The sequence below is a fragment of the Ornithorhynchus anatinus genome, chromosome 3 (assembly GCF_004115215.2).
Source record: "Ornithorhynchus anatinus isolate Pmale09 chromosome 3, mOrnAna1.pri.v4, whole genome shotgun sequence".
NCBI lineage: Eukaryota > Metazoa > Chordata > Mammalia > Monotremata > Ornithorhynchidae > Ornithorhynchus > Ornithorhynchus anatinus.
In genome coordinates this window covers 1,386,043-1,404,776 of record NC_041730.1, presented here as the reverse complement: position 1 = coordinate 1,404,776, position 18,734 = coordinate 1,386,043, and the positions used below count along the sequence as shown (strand labels likewise).

At 54.1% G+C, this 18,734-nt stretch overlaps 1 protein-coding gene across 2 annotated transcripts in view; it reads left to right on the top strand.

Annotated features, from left to right (window-relative positions):
* The window catches only part of KCNQ1 (potassium voltage-gated channel subfamily Q member 1), a 124,066-nt gene that overhangs the window by 55,828 nt on the left and 49,504 nt on the right, over positions 1 to 18,734 (top strand). For both annotated transcript variants that reach the window (XM_029059162.1, XM_029059161.1), the window contains exons 4-11: positions 711 to 789; positions 2,733 to 2,829; positions 5,906 to 6,046; positions 10,026 to 10,136; positions 11,574 to 11,669; positions 12,061 to 12,183; positions 13,810 to 13,954; positions 15,452 to 15,572. In XM_029059162.1, coding sequence (XP_028914995.1) covers positions 711 to 789; positions 2,733 to 2,829; positions 5,906 to 6,046; positions 10,026 to 10,136; positions 11,574 to 11,669; positions 12,061 to 12,183; positions 13,810 to 13,954; positions 15,452 to 15,572 — 913 coding nt within the window. The remainder of the gene's footprint in view (positions 1 to 710; positions 790 to 2,732; positions 2,830 to 5,905; positions 6,047 to 10,025; positions 10,137 to 11,573; positions 11,670 to 12,060; positions 12,184 to 13,809; positions 13,955 to 15,451; positions 15,573 to 18,734) is intronic.

The following is an 18,734-nucleotide window of genomic DNA, read 5'->3' as shown; positions in this document are numbered from 1 at the left end:
TGTATCTACCCCAGCGCTTAGAACAGTGCTCTGCACATAGTAAGCGCTCAACAAATACCAACATTATTATTGCACATAGTAAGCGCTTAACAAATACCAACATTTTCCAACCCCGGAGAGAACGGCTTCAAGATCGGCGGGAAGCTCTTTTTCTAGAACAGTGCTCCAGCGCTTAGAACAGTGCTCTGCACATGGAAAGCGCTTGACAAATACCAACATTATTACAGCGTTCTCTAAGAGGTACTCGCCAAATGCATACTGTGTACCGACCACTTGCAAAGCACTGTGCTGGATGCCTCCCATTCATTCGCTCAATCATATCTATTGAGGGCCTACTGTGCGTAGAGCACCGTACTAAGTGCTCCCATGTGCTCTGTCCTGTAATAATTGTGGTGTTTGTCAAGCGCTTACTCTGTGTCAGGCACTGTACTAAGCAAATGGAGTTGGACCCAGTCCGGTCTCAATCCCCATCTGACAGGCGAGGCAACTGAGGCCCAGAGAAGTGAAGTGACTGGCCCAGGGTCTCACAGCAGACCAGCGGCGGAGTCGGGATTAGAACCCGGGCCTTCCGGGCTCTACCCGCTGGGCCACGCTGCTTCTCTAGGCGTCCGGCGCGGGCAGAGTGCTGTACTGGTCGTCTGGCTCCTGGGGGAGGGAGTCTCGAGGGTCTTTTCCCGTGTGTGTTTGTGACCCCGATTTTTCTTTCCTAGATCTGATTGTGGTCGTGGCTTCCATGATCGTCCTGTGCGTGGGCTCCAAGGGTCAAGTGTTCGCCACCTCGGCCATCAGGTGACCCCCTTCCCGCCCCCCATCCCTGCCCAGCGTGGAAGGCCGGGGGTCTTCTGCTCCCCTTCCCCCCTCACCTCCTCTTCCTCCCCCTTCCCTTCCCGCCTCCTGCCGGGATCCCCCAGGAATCTGTCGCCCACCTCGTTGTCAGTATTTACTGAGCGCCCGTCGGATGTGATCACAATAATAATAACAATGTTGGTATCTGTTAAGCGCTTACTAGGTGCAGAGCACCGTTCTAAGCGCTGGGGGAGATACAGGGGCATCAGGTTGTCCCACGTGAGGCTCACAGTTGATCCCCATTTTACAAAGAACCGAGGCCCAGAGAAGTGAAGTGACTTGCCCACAGTCACACAGCTGACACGTGGCAGAGCCGGGATTCGAACCCATGGACTCCGACTCCCAAGCCCGGGCTCTTTCCACTGAGCCACGCTGCTTCAGGGTGTTATAATATAATAATAATAATAATAATAATAATAATGCCTTGATTCTATTTATTGCTATTGTTTTTGTCTGTCGCCCCGATTAATAATGTTGGTATCAGTTAAGCACTTACTATGTGCAGAGCACTGTTCTAAGCGCTGGGGTATGGCTCAGAGGCAAGAGCCTGGGCTTTGGAGTCAGAGATCAGGGGTTCGAATCCTGGCTCTGCCACTTGTCAGCTGTGTGATTGTGGGCAAGTCACTTCACTTCTCTGGGCCTCAGTTCCCTCATCTGTAAAATGGGGATTAAGACTGTGAACCCCACGTGGGACAACTGGATTACCCTATATCTCCCCCAGCGCTTAGAACAGTGCTCTGCACGTAGTAAGCGCTTAGCAAATACCAACATTATTATTATTATTATTCCAGCGTATCAGGTTGTCCCACGTGAGGCTCACAGTCTTAATCCCCATTTTACAGAAGAGGTAACTGAGGCACAGAGAAGTGAAGTGACTTGCCCACAGTCACACAGCTGACAGGTGGCACAGTCGGGATTCGAACCCATGACTTCTGATGCCCAAGCCCAGGCTCTTTCCACTGAACCACTCTGCTTCCCTAGATTAGGCTGTAAACCCGTCAATGGGCAGGGATGGTCTCTACCTGTTGCCGATTTGTACGTTCCAAGTGCTTAGTACAGTGCTCTGCACATAGTAAGCGCTCAATAAATACTATTGAATGAATGAATGAATATTTCGGTCCTTTCATTCATTCGATCGTATGAGCGGAGCACTGTACTAAACGCTTGGTTAAGCACTTACTCTGGGCCAAGCACCGTATTAAGTAGAAGCGGCGTGGTTTAGTGGCGAGATCCCGGGCTTGGGAGTCAGAGGTCGTGGGTTCTAATCCCGGATCCGCCGCTTGCCAGCTGGGTGACTTTGGGCAAGTCACTTCACTTCTCTGGGCCTCAGTTCCCTCATCTGGAAAATGGGGATTAAAACTGTGACCCCCCCACATGGGACAACCTAATGACCTTGTATCCCACCCCCCCAGCGCTTATTGCTTTGCATGTAGTAAGCGTTTAACAAAAACCAACATTATTATTATTATTATTATTATTATTATTAATCCCGCCTCTGCCACTTGTCAAGTCTGTTGTATTGGACTCCCCCAAGCGCTCATCACAGGCCTCTGCGCCCAGTAAGCGCTCAATGAGTGCTCAGAAGCAGCGTGGCTTAGCGGAAAGAGCCCGGGCTTGGGAGTCAGAGGTCGTGGGTTCTAATCTCGGCTCCGCCACTTGTCTGCTGTGTGACCTTGGGTAAGTCACTTAACTTCTCTGTGCCTCAGTCACCTCATCTGTAAAACAAATGGGGATTAAAAAATGTGAGCCCCACGTGGGACAATCTGATGACCCTGTATCTCCCCCAGCGCTTAGAACGGTGCTCTGCACATAGTAAGCGCTTAACAGATGCCATAATTATTATTATTAACGAATCCCGCTGATTGCTGGGTGCATCTTCCCCCCAGGGGTATTCGCTTCTTGCAGATTTTGCGGATGTTGCACGTGGACCGGCAGGGGGGCACGTGGAGACTCCTGGGGTCGGTGGTCTTCATCCACAGGCAGGTGAGTCTCAAGGTCTCCCCGAGGCGCGGGCTGGTCTGGGGGGAGACGGGGGGCTTTCCCACCCTCGGACGGGCCCCGTCCCCGAGCCCCCTCCCCTCGAGGCCTCACCCTTCCCTGAGCCATGAGGGGACACCCAAGAAGGTCACCTCCACGATGGCATTAGGCCCGCTACCCCTTACCCGCCCCCCACTAGGCCCAGCTAGGCCCGCTTATGGATTCTCCGCCCCCGTTGGTTCATTCAATCGTATTTTTGTCATTATCAATAATGATTCTAATCATTCTGGCATTTGTTAAGCGCTTACTATGTGCCAGGCACTGTACTGATCTCCGGGCTGGATACGAGCAGATCGGATTGGACGCAGTCCCCGTCCCACGTGGGGCTCCCAGTCTCGATCCCCGTTTTACAGATGAGGGAACTGAGGCCCAGAGAATAATAATAATAATTAACATGGTATTTGTTAAGCGCTTACTATGTGCCAGGCACTGTACTAAGTGCTGGGGTGGGTTCAAGCAAGTGGGGTTGGAAACAGTCCCTGTCCCACGTGGGGCTCACAGTCTCCATCCCCATTTCACAGATGAGGGAACTGAGGCCCAGCGCAGTAAAGTGACTTGCCCAAAGTCACACAGCAGACTAGTGGCGGAGTCAGGATTAGAACCCATGGCCTTCAGACTCTCAGACCCGTGCTCTAACCACTACATCATGCTGCTTCTCATATTATCATTACTATTACGATTGTATTATTATCATTATTATTTGCTAGTATCCACCCCGGTGCTTAGTACGGTGCCTGGCACCTAGTAAGCACTTACCAAATACCATTATTTTATTAATAACACTAATATTAGTAGTAAGTGCCTGGCCCCTGGTAAGCATTTACCAAATACCATTATTTTATGAATAACACTAATATTAGTAGTAAGTACCTGGTGAGCACTTACCAAATACCATTATTTTATTAATAACATTAATATTAGTAGTAAGTGCCTGGCCCCTGGTAAGCACTTACCAAATACCATTATTTTATGAATAACACTAATAGTAGTAGTAAGTGCCTGGCCCCTGGTAAGCACTTACCAAATACCATTATTTTATTAATAACACTAATAGTAGTAGTAAGTGCCTGGTAAGCACTTACCAACTACCATTATTTTATTAATAACACTAATAGTAGTAGTAAGTACCTGGTAAGCACTTACCAAATACCATTATTTTATTAATAACATTAATATTAGTAGTAAGTGCCTGGCACCCGGTAAGCACTTACCAAATACCATTATTTTATGAATGACACTAATATTAGTAGTAAGTGCCTGGCACCCAGTAAGCACTTACCAAATACCATTATTTTATTAACAATACTAATATTAGGAGTAATAACAATTACTAACGTTAAGGTACTAAGTGCCGGGGTGGATACAAGCAAAGACTAGTTATGATTATACAGTGCCGGGCACCGTACTAAGCACTGGGGTGGATACACAATAATTCCGGTACCTGTTAAGCGCTTACTATGTGCCAAACCCCGTTCTAAGCACTGGGGTGGATAGAAGGTCATCAGGAGGGACACAATCCCACGCGGGGCTCCCACTCTCAATCCCCATTTTCCAGATTCATTCATTGAATTCCTTCGGTCGTATTTATCGAGCGCTCACTATGGGCAGAGCACTGGACTGAGCGCTTGGATCGTACAATTTGACAACAGATAGAGACCATCCCTGCCCAAAGACGGGCTCACGGTCTAAAAGAAGAGGGAACTGAGGCCCAGAGAAGTGACGTGACTTGCCCGCCGTCACACAGCTGACGGGTGGCGGAGCCGGAATTCGAACCCATGACTTCTGACGGGCTCTTTCCACCGAGCCAAGCTGTTTCTACGCCCCCATGCTCCCGAGCACTCGCTGAGGGCAGAGCACTGGACGAGGCGGCTGAGAGACTACAGCAGAACAATAAACAGACACATTCCCCCCAGTGCCAGGGTGTTGGCAGGGGCGGCGCAGACTCGGTGGCTTCGGGATCCGGTGTCACCCAAAGTTCACCCCGGCCGATGGGGCGATTATAACAACACCGGTATTGTTACAGCGCGTTATTAGAGCAGCCATCGAGCGCCAACCCGGTGCCAATTTTGCACTCACGTCTGGGGTCGGAGGGGAGGATCAGATCGGACCCGGTCCCCGGCCCGTTTAGAGCTCCCGGGCTCGGCGGCGGGGAGGGAGGGTTGAGAGGTTACTGAATGATAATAATAATAATGATAATAACGATGTTGGTATTTGTTAAGCGCTTACCGTGCGCCGAGCACTGATCTAAGCAGTGGGGGAGATACAGGGTCATCAGGTTGTCCCCCCGAGGCTCACGGTTAATCCCCATTTGACAGATGAGGTGACTGAGGCCCAGAGAAGTGAAGTGACTTGCCCCCAGTCGCACAGTTGACAAGTGGAGGAGCCGGGATTCGAACCTGTGACCTCTGACTCCCAAGGCAGAGAAGCAGCGTGGCTCAGTGGAAAGAGCCCGGGCCTAGGAGTCAGAGGTCATGGGTCCTAATCCTGGCTCCACCACCTGTCAGCTGTGTGACCTCGGGCAAGGCACGTCACCTCTCTGGGCCTCAGTTTCCTCTTCTGCGAGCCTCAAGTGGGACGACCTGATGACCCCGTACCTACCCCGGCGCTTAGAACGGTGCTCGGCACATAGTAAGCGCTTAGCAAACACCAACGTTATTACCATCAACAGGGTTTGGCACGTAGTAAGCGCTGAACAAATACCATTATTATTATCATTACTGTACCTCACTGCCTCCCGGGGGTTGGCGACCCAGCTCGACGACTCCCCGTGTTTTCCCATCGCTCCTGGTGGGAACGGCGGGGCCCGCGCCCGGCCTGTGGTCTGCCCAACTCCATCCCACCCGGGGCCCGGCTGGCCACCGAGCCCTGCCTCCCACCGGCCCGGGGTCCGGCCGACCACCGTGGTCCGGGCCCGGCGTCCCGCCCGGGGCCCAGCTGGCCGTAGCGGCCTGCCCCGTCCGGCCCCGGCCCCGGCCCCGGCCCCGGCTGACCCTCTGCGGTCTGCCCTCCGTCCCCCGCCCAGGAGCTGATCACCACCCTGTACATCGGCTTCCTGGGCCTCATCTTCTCGTCCTACTTCGTGTACCTGGCCGAGAAGGACGCCGTCAACGAGTCCGGCCAGATGGAGTTCGGGAGCTACGCCGACGCGCTCTGGTGGGGCGTGGTGAGTGTCGGGGGACCCCCGACCACGGGGGAAGGGAAGACGGGGTGGGGGCACCCAGAGGGAAACGTCGGGGGCCGGGTGACGGTCCGTGAGGTCACTGGAGAAGGCCCCGCGAGGACCGGCCCGGCATTAGGCCTGTGCAGAGTGCTCTGCGGGGCACGGACCGGCGCCCACCCTATGCAGAGCACTGGGCGGGACATGGACGGGGACAGTCCGTGTGTGTGTGTGTGTGTGTGTGTGTGTTTACGATGTTTCCTGGCAGTCTGCGTGGGTGCATGGGGAACAGATCATGAGAAGCACCAACTCCCAGTGATCCAGCATGGATCATCCCACCCCCCTGACTCTCCCCTCTCCATCTCTCCCTCTCCCCCAGTGGCCCAGCACGGACCATCCCACCCCCTTGACTCTCCCCTCTCCATCCCCGACTCTCCCCCAGTGACCCAGCACGGACCATCCCACCCCCCCGACCCTCCCCTCTCCATCCCTGATTCTCCCCAGTACCATCACGGACCATCCCACGCCCCTGACTCTCCCCTCTCATCCCTGACTCTCCCTCAGCGACCCAGTACGGACCCTCCAACCCCACCCCCGACTCTTCTCTCTACATCCCCAGTGACCCAGCACGGACCATCCCACCCCCCTGACTCTCCCCTCTCCATCCCTGATTCTCCCCCACTGAGCCCGGGCAGAGGGACGGACCCTCCTGACTCCCTCTAACTCTCCATGAATCCACCATCTCTGGATCTGTCCTAAAGACCCCTCGGGCTCTCTAACTCCTCCCGGTTAGCTTCTCCACATCTCGCCCCATTTTACTAATCAACCCCCTCCCCCCGCCGCCTCCCAGCTCGCTCTCTTCGCTCCTCCCAATCCAACCTTGTGAGAAGCAGCATGGCCTAGCGGAAATAATAATAATATAATGTCGGTATTTGTTAAGCGTTTACTATGTGCACTGTTCTAAGCGCTGGGGGAGATACAGGGTCCCTCGTGGGGCTCGCAGCGTGGCTCAGTGGAAAGAGCCTGGGCTTTGGAGTCAGACCTCATGAGTTCGAATCCCAGCTCTGCCACCTGTCAGCTGGGTGACCGTGGGCGAGTCACTTAACTTCTCTGTGCCTCAGTTACCTCATCTGGAAAATGGGGATGAAGACTGTGAGCCCCACGTGGGACGACCTGATTCCCCTGTGTCTCCCCCAGCGCTTAGAACAGTGCTCTGCACGTAGGAAGCGCTTAACAAATACCAATATTATTATTATTATTATTATCCCCATTTTACAGGTGAGGTCACCTAGGCCCAGAAAAGTGAAGTGACTTGCCCAAGGTCACACAGCTGACAAGTGGCAGAGTTGAGGTTAGAACCCACGTCCTCTGACTCTTAAGCCCGTGCTCTTTCCACTAAGGCACGCTGCCTGGATCTGGGAGTCCGGAGGTCATGGGTTCGAATCCCTACTCTACCGTCTGTCTGCTGTATGACCTCGGGCAAGTCGCTTAACTTCTCAGTGCCTTAGTTACTTGCCTTATCTGTAAAATGGGGATTAAGACCCTTAGCCCTATGTGGGACAGGGATTGTGTCCATCCTGATCATGCTGTTTCCACCCCAGCACTTAGCACAGTGTTTGGCACATAATAAGCACTTAACGAATATCATTAAATAAAAAACAAACGGAATAAGCTTCCAACTCTTCCTCTGACTTGTCTTCCTCTCCCACCTCTCTCTCACACTACTCTCCCCACCCTAAAACTCTGTCCTCCCAAGACTGACAGATCACAGTTCCCGAATTAACTCCCAACACCCCGCTCGCATCAACCCATCAGGATCTTTTAATTGTTAGATATCTATGTACAATAATAATGATTGTGGTGTTTGTCAAGCACTTACTATGTGCTAGGCGCTATTCCAAATGCCGGGGTAGATAGAAGATAATCGGGTTGGACACCGTCCCTGTCCCACGTGGGGCTCACGGTCTTAATCCCTATTTTACAGATGAGGTAACTGAGGCCCAGAGAAGTGAAGTGACTTCCCCGAGGTCACACAGCGGACGAGTGGCTGAGCCGGAATTAGAACCCAGGTCCTTCTGACTCCCAGGCCCGGGCTCGTTCCACTAGGCCACACTGCTTCTCCCTCCCTTGGCAGCTATGTAGATAAATACACTCGATAGTGCAGTCAGTTTACTTATTGTGATTAAGATGTTGGTATCTGTTAAGCGCTTACCATGTGCCGCGCACCGTTCTAAGCGCTGGGGTAGATACAGGGTCATCGGGTTGTCCCACGTGAGGCTCCCAGTCCTCCTCCCCATTTTCCAGATGAGGTCACTGAGGCACAGAGAAGTGAAGTGACTTGCCCACGGTCACACGGCCGACAAGTGGCGGACTGTCTCCATCTGTTGCCGACTTGTTCATTCCAAGCGCTTAGTACAGTGCCCTGCACATAGTAAGCGCTCAGTAGATACTATTGAATGAAAGGGGCAGAGCCGGGTTTCGAACTCATGACCTCTGACTCCCAAGCCCGGGCTCTTTCCACTGAGCCACGCTGCTTCTTCACTTCTCTGTGCCTCAGTGACCTCATCTGTGAAATGGGGATTCAGACCGTGAGCCTCACGAGGGACAACCCGATCCCCCTGTATCTCCCCCAGCGCTTAGAACAGTGCTCTGCACCTAGTGAGCGCTGAACAGATACCAACGTTACTATTACTATTCTCTTTTTTAAAAATGGCGTTTGTTAACCACTTCCTCTGTGCAGGCACTAAATGCTGAGGTAGATACAAGCTAGTCGGGCTGGCCTACCCACCCTAGGGTTCCCCCCAAGCACTCGGCACAGTGCTCGGCACAAACCGCTCGATCCCCTCACTCCCTCCTAGCTCGCTGCTCTCCTCCTCCAACCCAGCCGGCCCACCCCGCTCCTCTGATGCCGACCTCCTCGCTGGGCCTCCATCCCGTCCCTCTCTCCGCCGACCCCTCGCCCACGTCCTGCCTCTGGCCTGGGCCGCTCCTCGTATCCCACCGACGATGACTCTCCCCCTCCTTCGAAGCCTTCTTGCAGGCCCGCCTCCTCCCAGAGGCCTTCCCTGACTGCACCCTCCTTTCCTCTCCTCCCCCTCCCTTCTGCATCACCCGCACTCGCTCCCTTTAATCATCACCCCCTCCCCACCCCACTTATGTCCAATTCCATCATGTATTTATTCCTTTTAAAGTCTGTCTCCCCCTGTAGCTCTCTGTGGGCAGGGAATCTGCCTGTTTATTGTTCTGCTCTATTCATTCGATAGTATTTATTGAGCGCTTACTAGGTGCAGAGCACCGGACTAAGCGCTTGGAATGAACAAGTCGGCAACAGGTAGAGACGGTCCCTGCCGTTTGACGGGCTCTACTCTCCCAAGCGCTTAGTACGGTGCCCGGCACACAGTAGGCGCTCAATAAATACGTCTGAGTGAATGAACCAACGAAGCCTGACGGTCAGTTGATAATAATAATAAGGTTGGTATTTGTTAAGCGCTTACTATGTGCAGAGCACTGTTCTAAGCGCTGGGGCACATACGGGGTCATCAGGTTGGCCCACGTGAGGCTCACAGTTAATCCCCATTTTACAGTTGAGGTCACTGAGGCACGGAGAAGTTAAGTGACTTGCCCACAGTCACCCAGCTGACAAGTGGCCGAGCCGGGATTCGAACCCGTGACCTCTGCCTCCCAAGCCCGGGCTCTTTCCACTGAGCCACGCTGCGATGGTGCTTGTTAAGCGCGTACTATGTGCCAACCACTGTTCTAAGCTCAGGTTGTCCCACGTGGGGCTCACAGTCTTCATCCCCATTTGACAGATGAGGGAACGAGGCCCAGAGAAGCTAAGTGACCCGCCCGAAGTCACACAGCTGATAAGCGGCGGAGCGGGGATTCGAACCCGCGACCTCCGACTCCCAAGCCCGGGCTCTTTCCGCTAAGCCACGCTGCTTCTAGGGCGAGGCTGGTTTTCGCTTCCCCGACGTCTTCCCCGCAGGTGACGGTGACCACCATCGGCTACGGCGACAAGGTGCCCCAGACCTGGATCGGGAAGACCATCGCCTCCTGCTTCTCCGTCTTCGCCATCTCCTTCTTCGCCCTGCCCGCGGTAACAATAATCATCACCCTGCTAATTGTGGTATTTGCTAAGCGCTTAGTAGGTGTCCAGAACTGTACCGAGTCCTGGAGCAGATACAAGATGGTCAGGTCCCACGTGGGGCTGACAGGAATAATGACGGTATTTGTTCAGCGCTTTCTACGTGTCAAGCGCTGTTCTAAGCGCTGGGGGAGATACAAGATATCAGACCGGACGCAGTCCCTGTCCCACATTGGGCTCCCACCCTCAACAACAATAATAATAATAATGTTGGTATTGGTTAAGCGTTTACTATGTGCACTGTTCTAAGGGCTGGGGGAGATACAGGGTCATCAGGTTGTCCCACTTGGGGCTCCCAGTCTTCATCCCCATTTTCCAGATGAGGTCACTGAGGCCCAGAAAAGTGACGCGACTTGCCCCAAGTCACACAGCTGACAAGCGGCGGAGCCGGGATTAGAACCCATGACCTCTGACTCCTAAACCCGGGCTCTTCCCACTGAGCCACGCTGCTTTTAGTTCGTCGGTCGATCCTATTTATCGAGCGCTTACTGTGTGCAGGCCACCGTACTAAGCACTCGGGAGAGGACGGTGCAGCAATAACCGGACACATTCTCTGCCCACAACGAGCCTATGGGGGAGATAGACGGGAATAGAAATAAATAAATGAGAAATCTGGACAGGAGCGGTGCGGCGCTGGGACGGGGGGGATGAAGAAAGGGAGCGAGGCAAGGTGACGCAGAAGGGAGTGGGAGGAGAGGAAAGGGGGGCGCAGTCAGGGAAGGCCTCTGGGAGGAGGTGGGCCTGCACTAAGCTTTCGAAGGATGAGGGGGAGAGTTCATTCATTCATTCATTCAATAGTATTTATTGAGCGCTCACTAGGTGCAGAGCACTGCACTAAGTGCTCGGAATGGACAAATGGGTAACAGATAGAGACGGTCCCCGCCCTCTGACGGGCTCACGGTCTAATCGGGGGAGACGGACGGACGAGGACGACGGCGATAAATAGAATCGAGGGGATGAACATCTCGTTAAAACGATAGCAGATAAATAGAATCGAGGCGATGTACATCTCATTAACAAAATAAATAGGGTGATGAAAATATATACAGTCGAGCGGACGAGTACGGTGCCGAGGGGATGGGAAGGGAGAGGGGGAGGAGCAGAGGGAAATGGGGGGGAAAAGGAGGTTAAGCTGCGGAGAGGTGAAGGGGGGGTGGTAGAGGGAGAAGAGGAGCTCAGTCTGGGAAGGCCTCTCGGAGGAGGTGAGTTTTAAGTAGGGTTTCGAAGAGGGGAAGAGAATCAGTCTGGCGGAGGTGAGGAGGGAGGGCGTTCCGGGACCGCGGGAGGACGCGGCCCGGGGGTCGACGGCGGGACGGGCGAGAACGGGGGACGAGGCGAGGAGTTGTTGCGAGGCGGTGGGTAGAGCGTGGGTGCCCTCTCCTCCTCCAGGGCATTCTCGGCTCAGGCTTCGCTCTCAAGGTGCAGCAGAAGCAGAGGCAGAAACACTTCAACCGGCAGATCCCGGCGGCCGCGTCGCTCATTCAGGTCCGGGCGGGCGGGCGGCCCGGGGACCCGGGCCGGGGGAGGCTCTCCCACGGAAAGGCCCTTGGGGGTGGAGGGGGTGCAGAGCACTGTCCTGAGCGCTCGGGAGAGTCCAATGTGACAATAAACAGACGCATTCCCTGCCCACGACGAGCTTCCAGGCTAGAGGGGAAGACGGACGCGATGAGAAAGACATAAATGGCAGAGCGGGACATGAGTGCTGTGAGGCCGGGACGGGTCACCGTTGGGGAGAGAGGAGGCCCGGAGGATGTGAAGGGGGGAGGGCTTCGCTCCCGTCCGGTCCGTCGTCCCGGGGGTCCCCACCTTTGGTCCCGAGCGTCCCCGGCCCCCAGGGTCCCCCCACTCCTCCCCGTCCGTCCCCGTCTCCCGACAGACGGCCTGGAGGTGCTACGCGGCGGAGAACCCCGACTCCTGCACGTGGAAGATCTACATCCGGAGACCCACCCGCAATCACCACCTACTGTCGCAGAGCCCCAAGTCCAAGAAATCAGCCGTGGTGAGGGAGCCCCGAAACCCCCCGGCCCGTCCCCGGGACCCTCCTGCTCTCCCCCTCCGACCCCTGGGCCGAAGGGAAGATGGCGGGCAGGGGCCTTGACTACCCGGGGTCAGGGAGGGGTCGTCAGGCCGGCGCAGAATCCCTGAGTTATGGCCATCTCCCCAGAATCCTAACTGGGGTATTTCTGAAGCGCTTACCGTGCGCCAGACGCCCGACCAAGCGCCGGGTAGACACGAGCAAATCACGGAGGACACAGTCCTTGTCCCACATGGGGCTCACGGTCTTCATCCCCGTTTTACAGAGGAGTGACCGAGGCGCAGAGAAGTGAAGTGACGTGCCCGGGGTCACACAGCAGACGGTGGCGCCGTGGGTAGAGCCCGGGCCTGGCGGTCAGAAGGAAGCAGCGTGGCTCAGTGGAAAGAGCCCGGGCTTGGGAGTCCGAGGTCATGGGTTCTAATTCCGGCTCTGCCATTGGTCAGCTGTGGGACTGGGGGCGAGTCACTTCACTTCTCTCAGTGACCTCATCTGCAAAATGGGGATGAAGACTATGAGCCTCACGTGGGACAACCTGATGACCCTGGATCTGCCCCAGCGCTTAGAACAGTGCTCCGCACACAGTAAGCGCTTAAATACCAACATTATTATTCATTCATTCAATAGTATTTATTAAGCGCTTACTATGTGCAGAGCACTGGACTAAGCGCTTGGAATGGACAATTCAGCAACAGATAGGGACAGTCCCTGCCCACTGACGGGCTCACGGTCTAACTGGGGGAGACGGAGAGACAAAAACAGTAGCAGTAAATAGAATCAAGGGGATGGACATTTCAGTAAAACAATAGCAATAAATAGAATCAAGGTGATGTACATCTCATTAACAAAATAAATAAGGTATTATTAATCCCACTTTGCTGTGTGACCTTGAGCGAGTCATTTCAGTTCTCCGGGCCCCGGTTCCCTCGTCTGGAAAATAGGGGTCGAGACCGTGAGCCCCACGTGGGACGGGGACTGAGGTATCCACCCCAGTGCTTAGTACAGTGCCTGGCACATAGTAAGCGCTTAACAAATACCATCATTATTATTTTTATAAATGGAGAACCCACGTCCTTCCGACTCCCGGGCCCGTGCTCTACCTACCAGGCCACCCTTCTTCTCCGGAAGCAGCCGCGTGGCTGGGGCGGAAGGTCATATCAGCCATCCCTCTGCCTCCATCATAACTCCCAAGTAAAGCCAGCAATGGGGAGCAAAGAAGATGTTTTAATGTTTTAATGTTTGTTTTAATGAGATGTTCTTCCCCTCGATTCTATTTATTGCCATCGTTCTTTTCTGTCCGTCTCCCCCGATTAGACCGTAAGCCCGTCAGAGGGCGGGGACCGTCTCTATCTGTTACCGATTTGTCCATTCCAAGCGCTTAGTACAGTGCTCTGCACATAGTGAGCGCTCGATAAATACTATTGAATGAATGAATGGAAGCTGTGGCCCCCTCCCTTCCTGCCCCATCCCCGTTCCCCAGAGGCCTCCGAGGGCTTGATAAAGAAGCCCCCCGCCCCCCGGGGCGAGCATCATCCCCCCCCAAGGTCATCAGGGGTCACGACCCCCCATTAAGCCCGGCTATGGGGGCTGCAGGTGAAAAGGAAGAAATTCAAGCTGGAGAAGGATAACGGCGTCGGTTCTGGAGAGAAGATGCTAGCCATCCCCCAGATCACCTACGACCGTGTCTCGGAGGACAGAAAATCCGAACATTTCTCCATCGACGGATATGAAAACTCGGGTGAGAGTTTGGGGGCCGGACGTGGGAAGGGGAGGCGGCGGGGGGGAGTGGAGAAGGATCAGGGGAGGGGGCGAGGGGAGAGGAAGCTTAACAATAATAATAATAACGTTGGTATTTGTGAAGTGCTTACTATGTGCGCAGCACTGTTCTAAGCGGTGGGGTAGATCCAGGGTCATCAGATTGTCCCACGTGAGGCTCACAGTTAATTCCCATTTTACAGATGAGGTCACTGAGGCACCGAGAAGTGAAATGACTTGCCCAAAGTCCCACGGCTGACAAGTGGCAGAGTGGGATTAGAACCCATGACCCCTGACTCCCCAGCCCGGGTTCTTTTCACTGAGCCACGCTGCTTCTTAGTACGGTGCTCTGCACATAGTAAGCGCTCAATAAATAGCATTGAACGAAGGAGAAGGGGAAGAAGGGGGAAAAGGGAGGGGAGAGAGGTAGAGGGGAAAGGTTGGGAAGGGGGAGGAGAAGGAGAGAGGGGAAAGGAGAAGGGGAGAGAAGAGAGAGGAAAAGGCCTAGTGGCTAGAGGCCGGGCCTGGGAGTCACAGGGTCATGGGTTCTAATCCCAGCTCTGCCGCTTCCCTACTCTGTGACCTTGGACAAGTCACTTCACTTCTCTGTGCCTCAGTTCCCTCATCTGTAAAATGGGGATTACGCCAGGGAGCACCTCGGGGTACGTAGACTGTGTCCAACCCGATTAGCTTGCATCTACCCCCAGCGCCTAGTACAGTGCCTGGCACTTAGTAAGCGCTTACCAAATACCATTAAAAAATCCCACTGATCGATTGAGCTCTAGAACCTGGCGCCCAGAGAGCAGCGTGGCATAGTGGTTGGAGCACCGGCCTGCGAGTCAGGAGGTCATGAGTTCAAATCCCAGCTCAGCCGCTTGTCAGCTGGGTGACTTTGGGCAAGTCACTTCACTTCTCTGGGCCTCATTTTCCTCATCTGTAAAATAGGGATTAACCGTGAGCCTCACGTGGGACAACCTGATGACCCTGTATCTACCCCAGCGCTTAGAACATTGCTCTGCACGTAGTAAGCGCTTAACAAATACCAACATAATTATTATTATTATTATTATTATTATTATCAATCTTGGCTCCACCACTTGACAACTCTGTGGGCCTGGGCAAGTCACTTCACTTCTCTGGGCCTCCGTCACCTCATCTGTAAAATGGGGTTTGAGGCTGTGAGCCCCAAGTGGGACAGAGACTGTGTCCAACCCGATTTGCTTGGATCCACCCCAGCGCTTAGTGGAGTGCAGAGCACGTAGTAAGCGCTTAATAAATACCATAATAAATAAATGAGACCCTCCTTGATCCCACCTTCGCTCTAGGGTCAGACCAGACCCCCTTAGGCATTGGCTTCTCCTGGCAGGGAAGGGTCTATTTTTATGGTATCTGTCAAGCGCTTACTCTGTGCCAGGCACTGTACTGAACGCCGGGATGGATGCAGGGTGATCAGAAGGGGTGACAGGTCTTCTCTCCTCAGTGCGGAAGAGCCAGTCGCTGCTGGAAGTGTCCGCCCGCCCCTTCGGGCGCACGAACAGCTTCGCCGATGACCTGGACCTAGAAGGCGAGACCCTCCTGGCCCCCCTCACTCACGTCTCTCAGTAGGTCCTAGCCGGCGGGCAGGGGGTCCGGGTGGGGGTCTGGGAGGAAAGGTAGGGGTCCGGGCCCCATCGAGGTCCGGGAGGGCGGGAGGGTGGGGGGTCTGGGCTGAGTGCGGCCGGGATGGGGGGTGGCCCCTTGGACGGGCCATCTGGGGGGGTCTAGATCGGCTCTCACCGGTGGCTGAGGCTCCGAGCCGACCTTCTTCCCCGCACTGTGAGCTCCTTATGGTCAGGGACTGTGTTTATTGTTGAAATGTCCTCTCCCAAGCGTTTAGTACAGTGCTCTGCACACAGTGAGCGCTCAATAAATACAACGGAATGAATGGATGAACGAGAGCAAAGGGACCATCCACCGGAGGAACAGTAGTGACCAGGAGCAAACCATAACCCGCAGGGGGTGAATTTCTGGGTCTCCCGGGGCAGCACGTGTGAGTGTGGTGTGATTTTTAGGTGTGTGTGCGTGTAGGTTGACCTTGGGCAAGTCGCTTAACTTCTCATTACCTCAGTTCCCACGTCTGTAAAATGGGGATTAAGATTGGGAGCCCCCAAGGGGACAGGACTGGGTCCCTCTATCTAATAATAACAGTAATAATAATGTTAATAATAATAATGTTGGTATTTAAGCGCTTACTAGGTGCAGAGCACCGTTCTAAGTGTTGGGGGAGAGGCACAGAGAGGTTAAGTGACTCGCCCGAGGTCACACAGCTGACAAGTGGCAGAGCAGGAATTCGAACATGACCTCTGACTCCCAAGCCCGTGCTCTTTCCACTGAGCCACTCTGCTTCATAATAATAATGTCGGTATTTGTTAAGCGCTCACTATGTGCAGAGCCAAGTGCTTGCTGTGTGACCTTGGGCAAATCACGCAAGTTCTCCGTGCCTCGGCGTCCTCGAGTGTAAAATGGTGATTAAATACCTGTTCTCCCTCCTACTTAAACTGTCGGCCCCATGTGGGACAGGGACTGGGGAAGCAGCGTGGCCCAGTGGAAAGAGCCCGGGCTTTGGAGTCAGAGGTCATGGGTTCGAAGCCCCGCTCTGCCACTTGGCAGCTGGGTGACTGTGGGCAAGTCACTTCACTTCTCTGGGCCTCAGTGACCTCATCTGGAAAATGGGGATTAAGACTGTGAGCCCCACGTGGGACAACCTGATTCCCCTGTGTCTACCCCAGCGCTTAGAACAGTGCTCGGCACATAATAAGCGCTTAACAAATACCAACATTATTATTATTATTATTATTATTATTACCTACTCATCAGCGTTCGATACATAGCAAAGCCCTTAACGGACACCGCAAAAAAGCGCTTAGAGGGAAGAAACGCGGGTGCGTGGGCGAAACAGAAAGCACAGAGTGGGAGTGAAAGAGAGGTGAGTCAGGGGAGGCTTGCGGGGCTGTTTGTAAAGTCTGTGTGCGTGGGTGTGTTCCAGCATTTTCGTGATTTTCGTGTGTACGTCGGTGTCTAGCTGTTCCTCTTTACTATGGCCGGTTTGGCATCTCGTGTCTGTCCCTCTCCCCCGTTTGATGATGATGACGATGGTATTTGTTAAGCGCTTACTATGTGCCAAGCACTGTTCTAAACTCTGGGGTAGATACAAGGGGATGAGGTTGTCCCACGTGGGGCTCACAGTCTTCATCCCCATTTTAAGGATGAGGTCACTGAGGCGCGGAGAAGTGACTCACCCAGAGTCACACAGCTAAGTGGCGGAGCCGGGATCCGGGCCCACGACCTCTGACTCCCAAGCCCGGGCTCTTTCAACTAAGCCACGCTGCTGGGAGGCAGAGGGTCATGGGTTCTAATCCCACCTTTGCCACTTGTCTGCTGTGCAACGTTGGGCAAGTCGCTTCATAATAATAATGTTGGTACTTGTTAAGCGCTTACTATGTGCAGAGCAGTGTTCTAAGCGCTGGGAGAGATACAGGGTAATCAGGTTGTCCCACATGAGGCTCACAGTTAATCCCCATTTTACAGATGAGGGAACTGAGGCACGGAGAAGTGAAGCGACTTGCCCACAGTCACAGAGCTAAGTGGTAGAGCTGGGATTCGAACCCATGACCTCTGGCTCCCAAGCCCGGGCTCTTTCCACTGAGCCACGCAAGTCACTTCACTTCTCTGGGCCTCAGTTCCCTCAACTGTAAAATGGGGATGGAGACTGTGAACCCCACGTGGGACAGGGACTGCGTCCAACCCGATTTGCTTGTATCCACCCCAGCGCTTAGTACAGTGCTTGGCACATACTAAGCGCTTAACAAATGCCATGATTATTATTACGGAGGGGGGTCGTGAAAGTGGGGGGGCTGTGACCTCAGGGGTGGAGGGTGGGGGGCTGTGGGGGGAGCGTGAGTTGGGAGCAGTGAAAGGAGGGGACTGTAGGCATTCATTCATTCATTCAATCCTATTTACTGAGCACTTACTGTGTACAGATAATAACAATAATAAAAATGATGGTATTTGTTAAGCGCCTACTCTGTGCAAAGCACTGTTCTAAGCACTGGGGGGATACAAGGTGATCAGGTTGTCCCACGTGGGGCTCACGGTTCTCATCCCCATTTGACAGATGAGGGAACTGAGGCGCAGAGAAGTGAAGTGAGTGGCCCAAAGTCACACAGCTGGCAAGCGGCGGAGCCGGGATTAGAACCCATGACCTCTGACTCCCAAGTCCGGGCTCTTCCCACTGAGCCACGCCGCTTACTACGCGCTTGGGAGAGGACAATACGATAATAAAAAGACATATTCCCTGGCCACGACGAGGTTGCAATCTAGAGGGGTAGAAAGACATTCATTCCATAGTATTTATTGAGCGCTTACTAGGTGCAGAGCACTGGACTAAGCGCTTGGATGGACAATTGGGCAACAGATAGAGACCGTCCCTGCCCGGTGACGGGCTCGCGGTCTAATCGGGGGAGGCGGACGGACAGAAACGAGACCACTTAATCGCGATAAATAGAATGAAGGGGATGGACACCTCATCAACAGAATAAATAGGGGAATAAAAATCTATCCCAGTGAGCAGAGTGCTGAGGGGAGGGGAGGGGAGGAGGAGCAGCGGGGGGAAAGGGGGCTTAGCTGAGGGGAGGGGAAGGGGGAGCAGAGGGAAAAGGGCAAGCTCAGTCTGGGAAGGCCTCGCGGAGGAGGTGAGCCCTCAGTAATAATCATAATAATGTTGG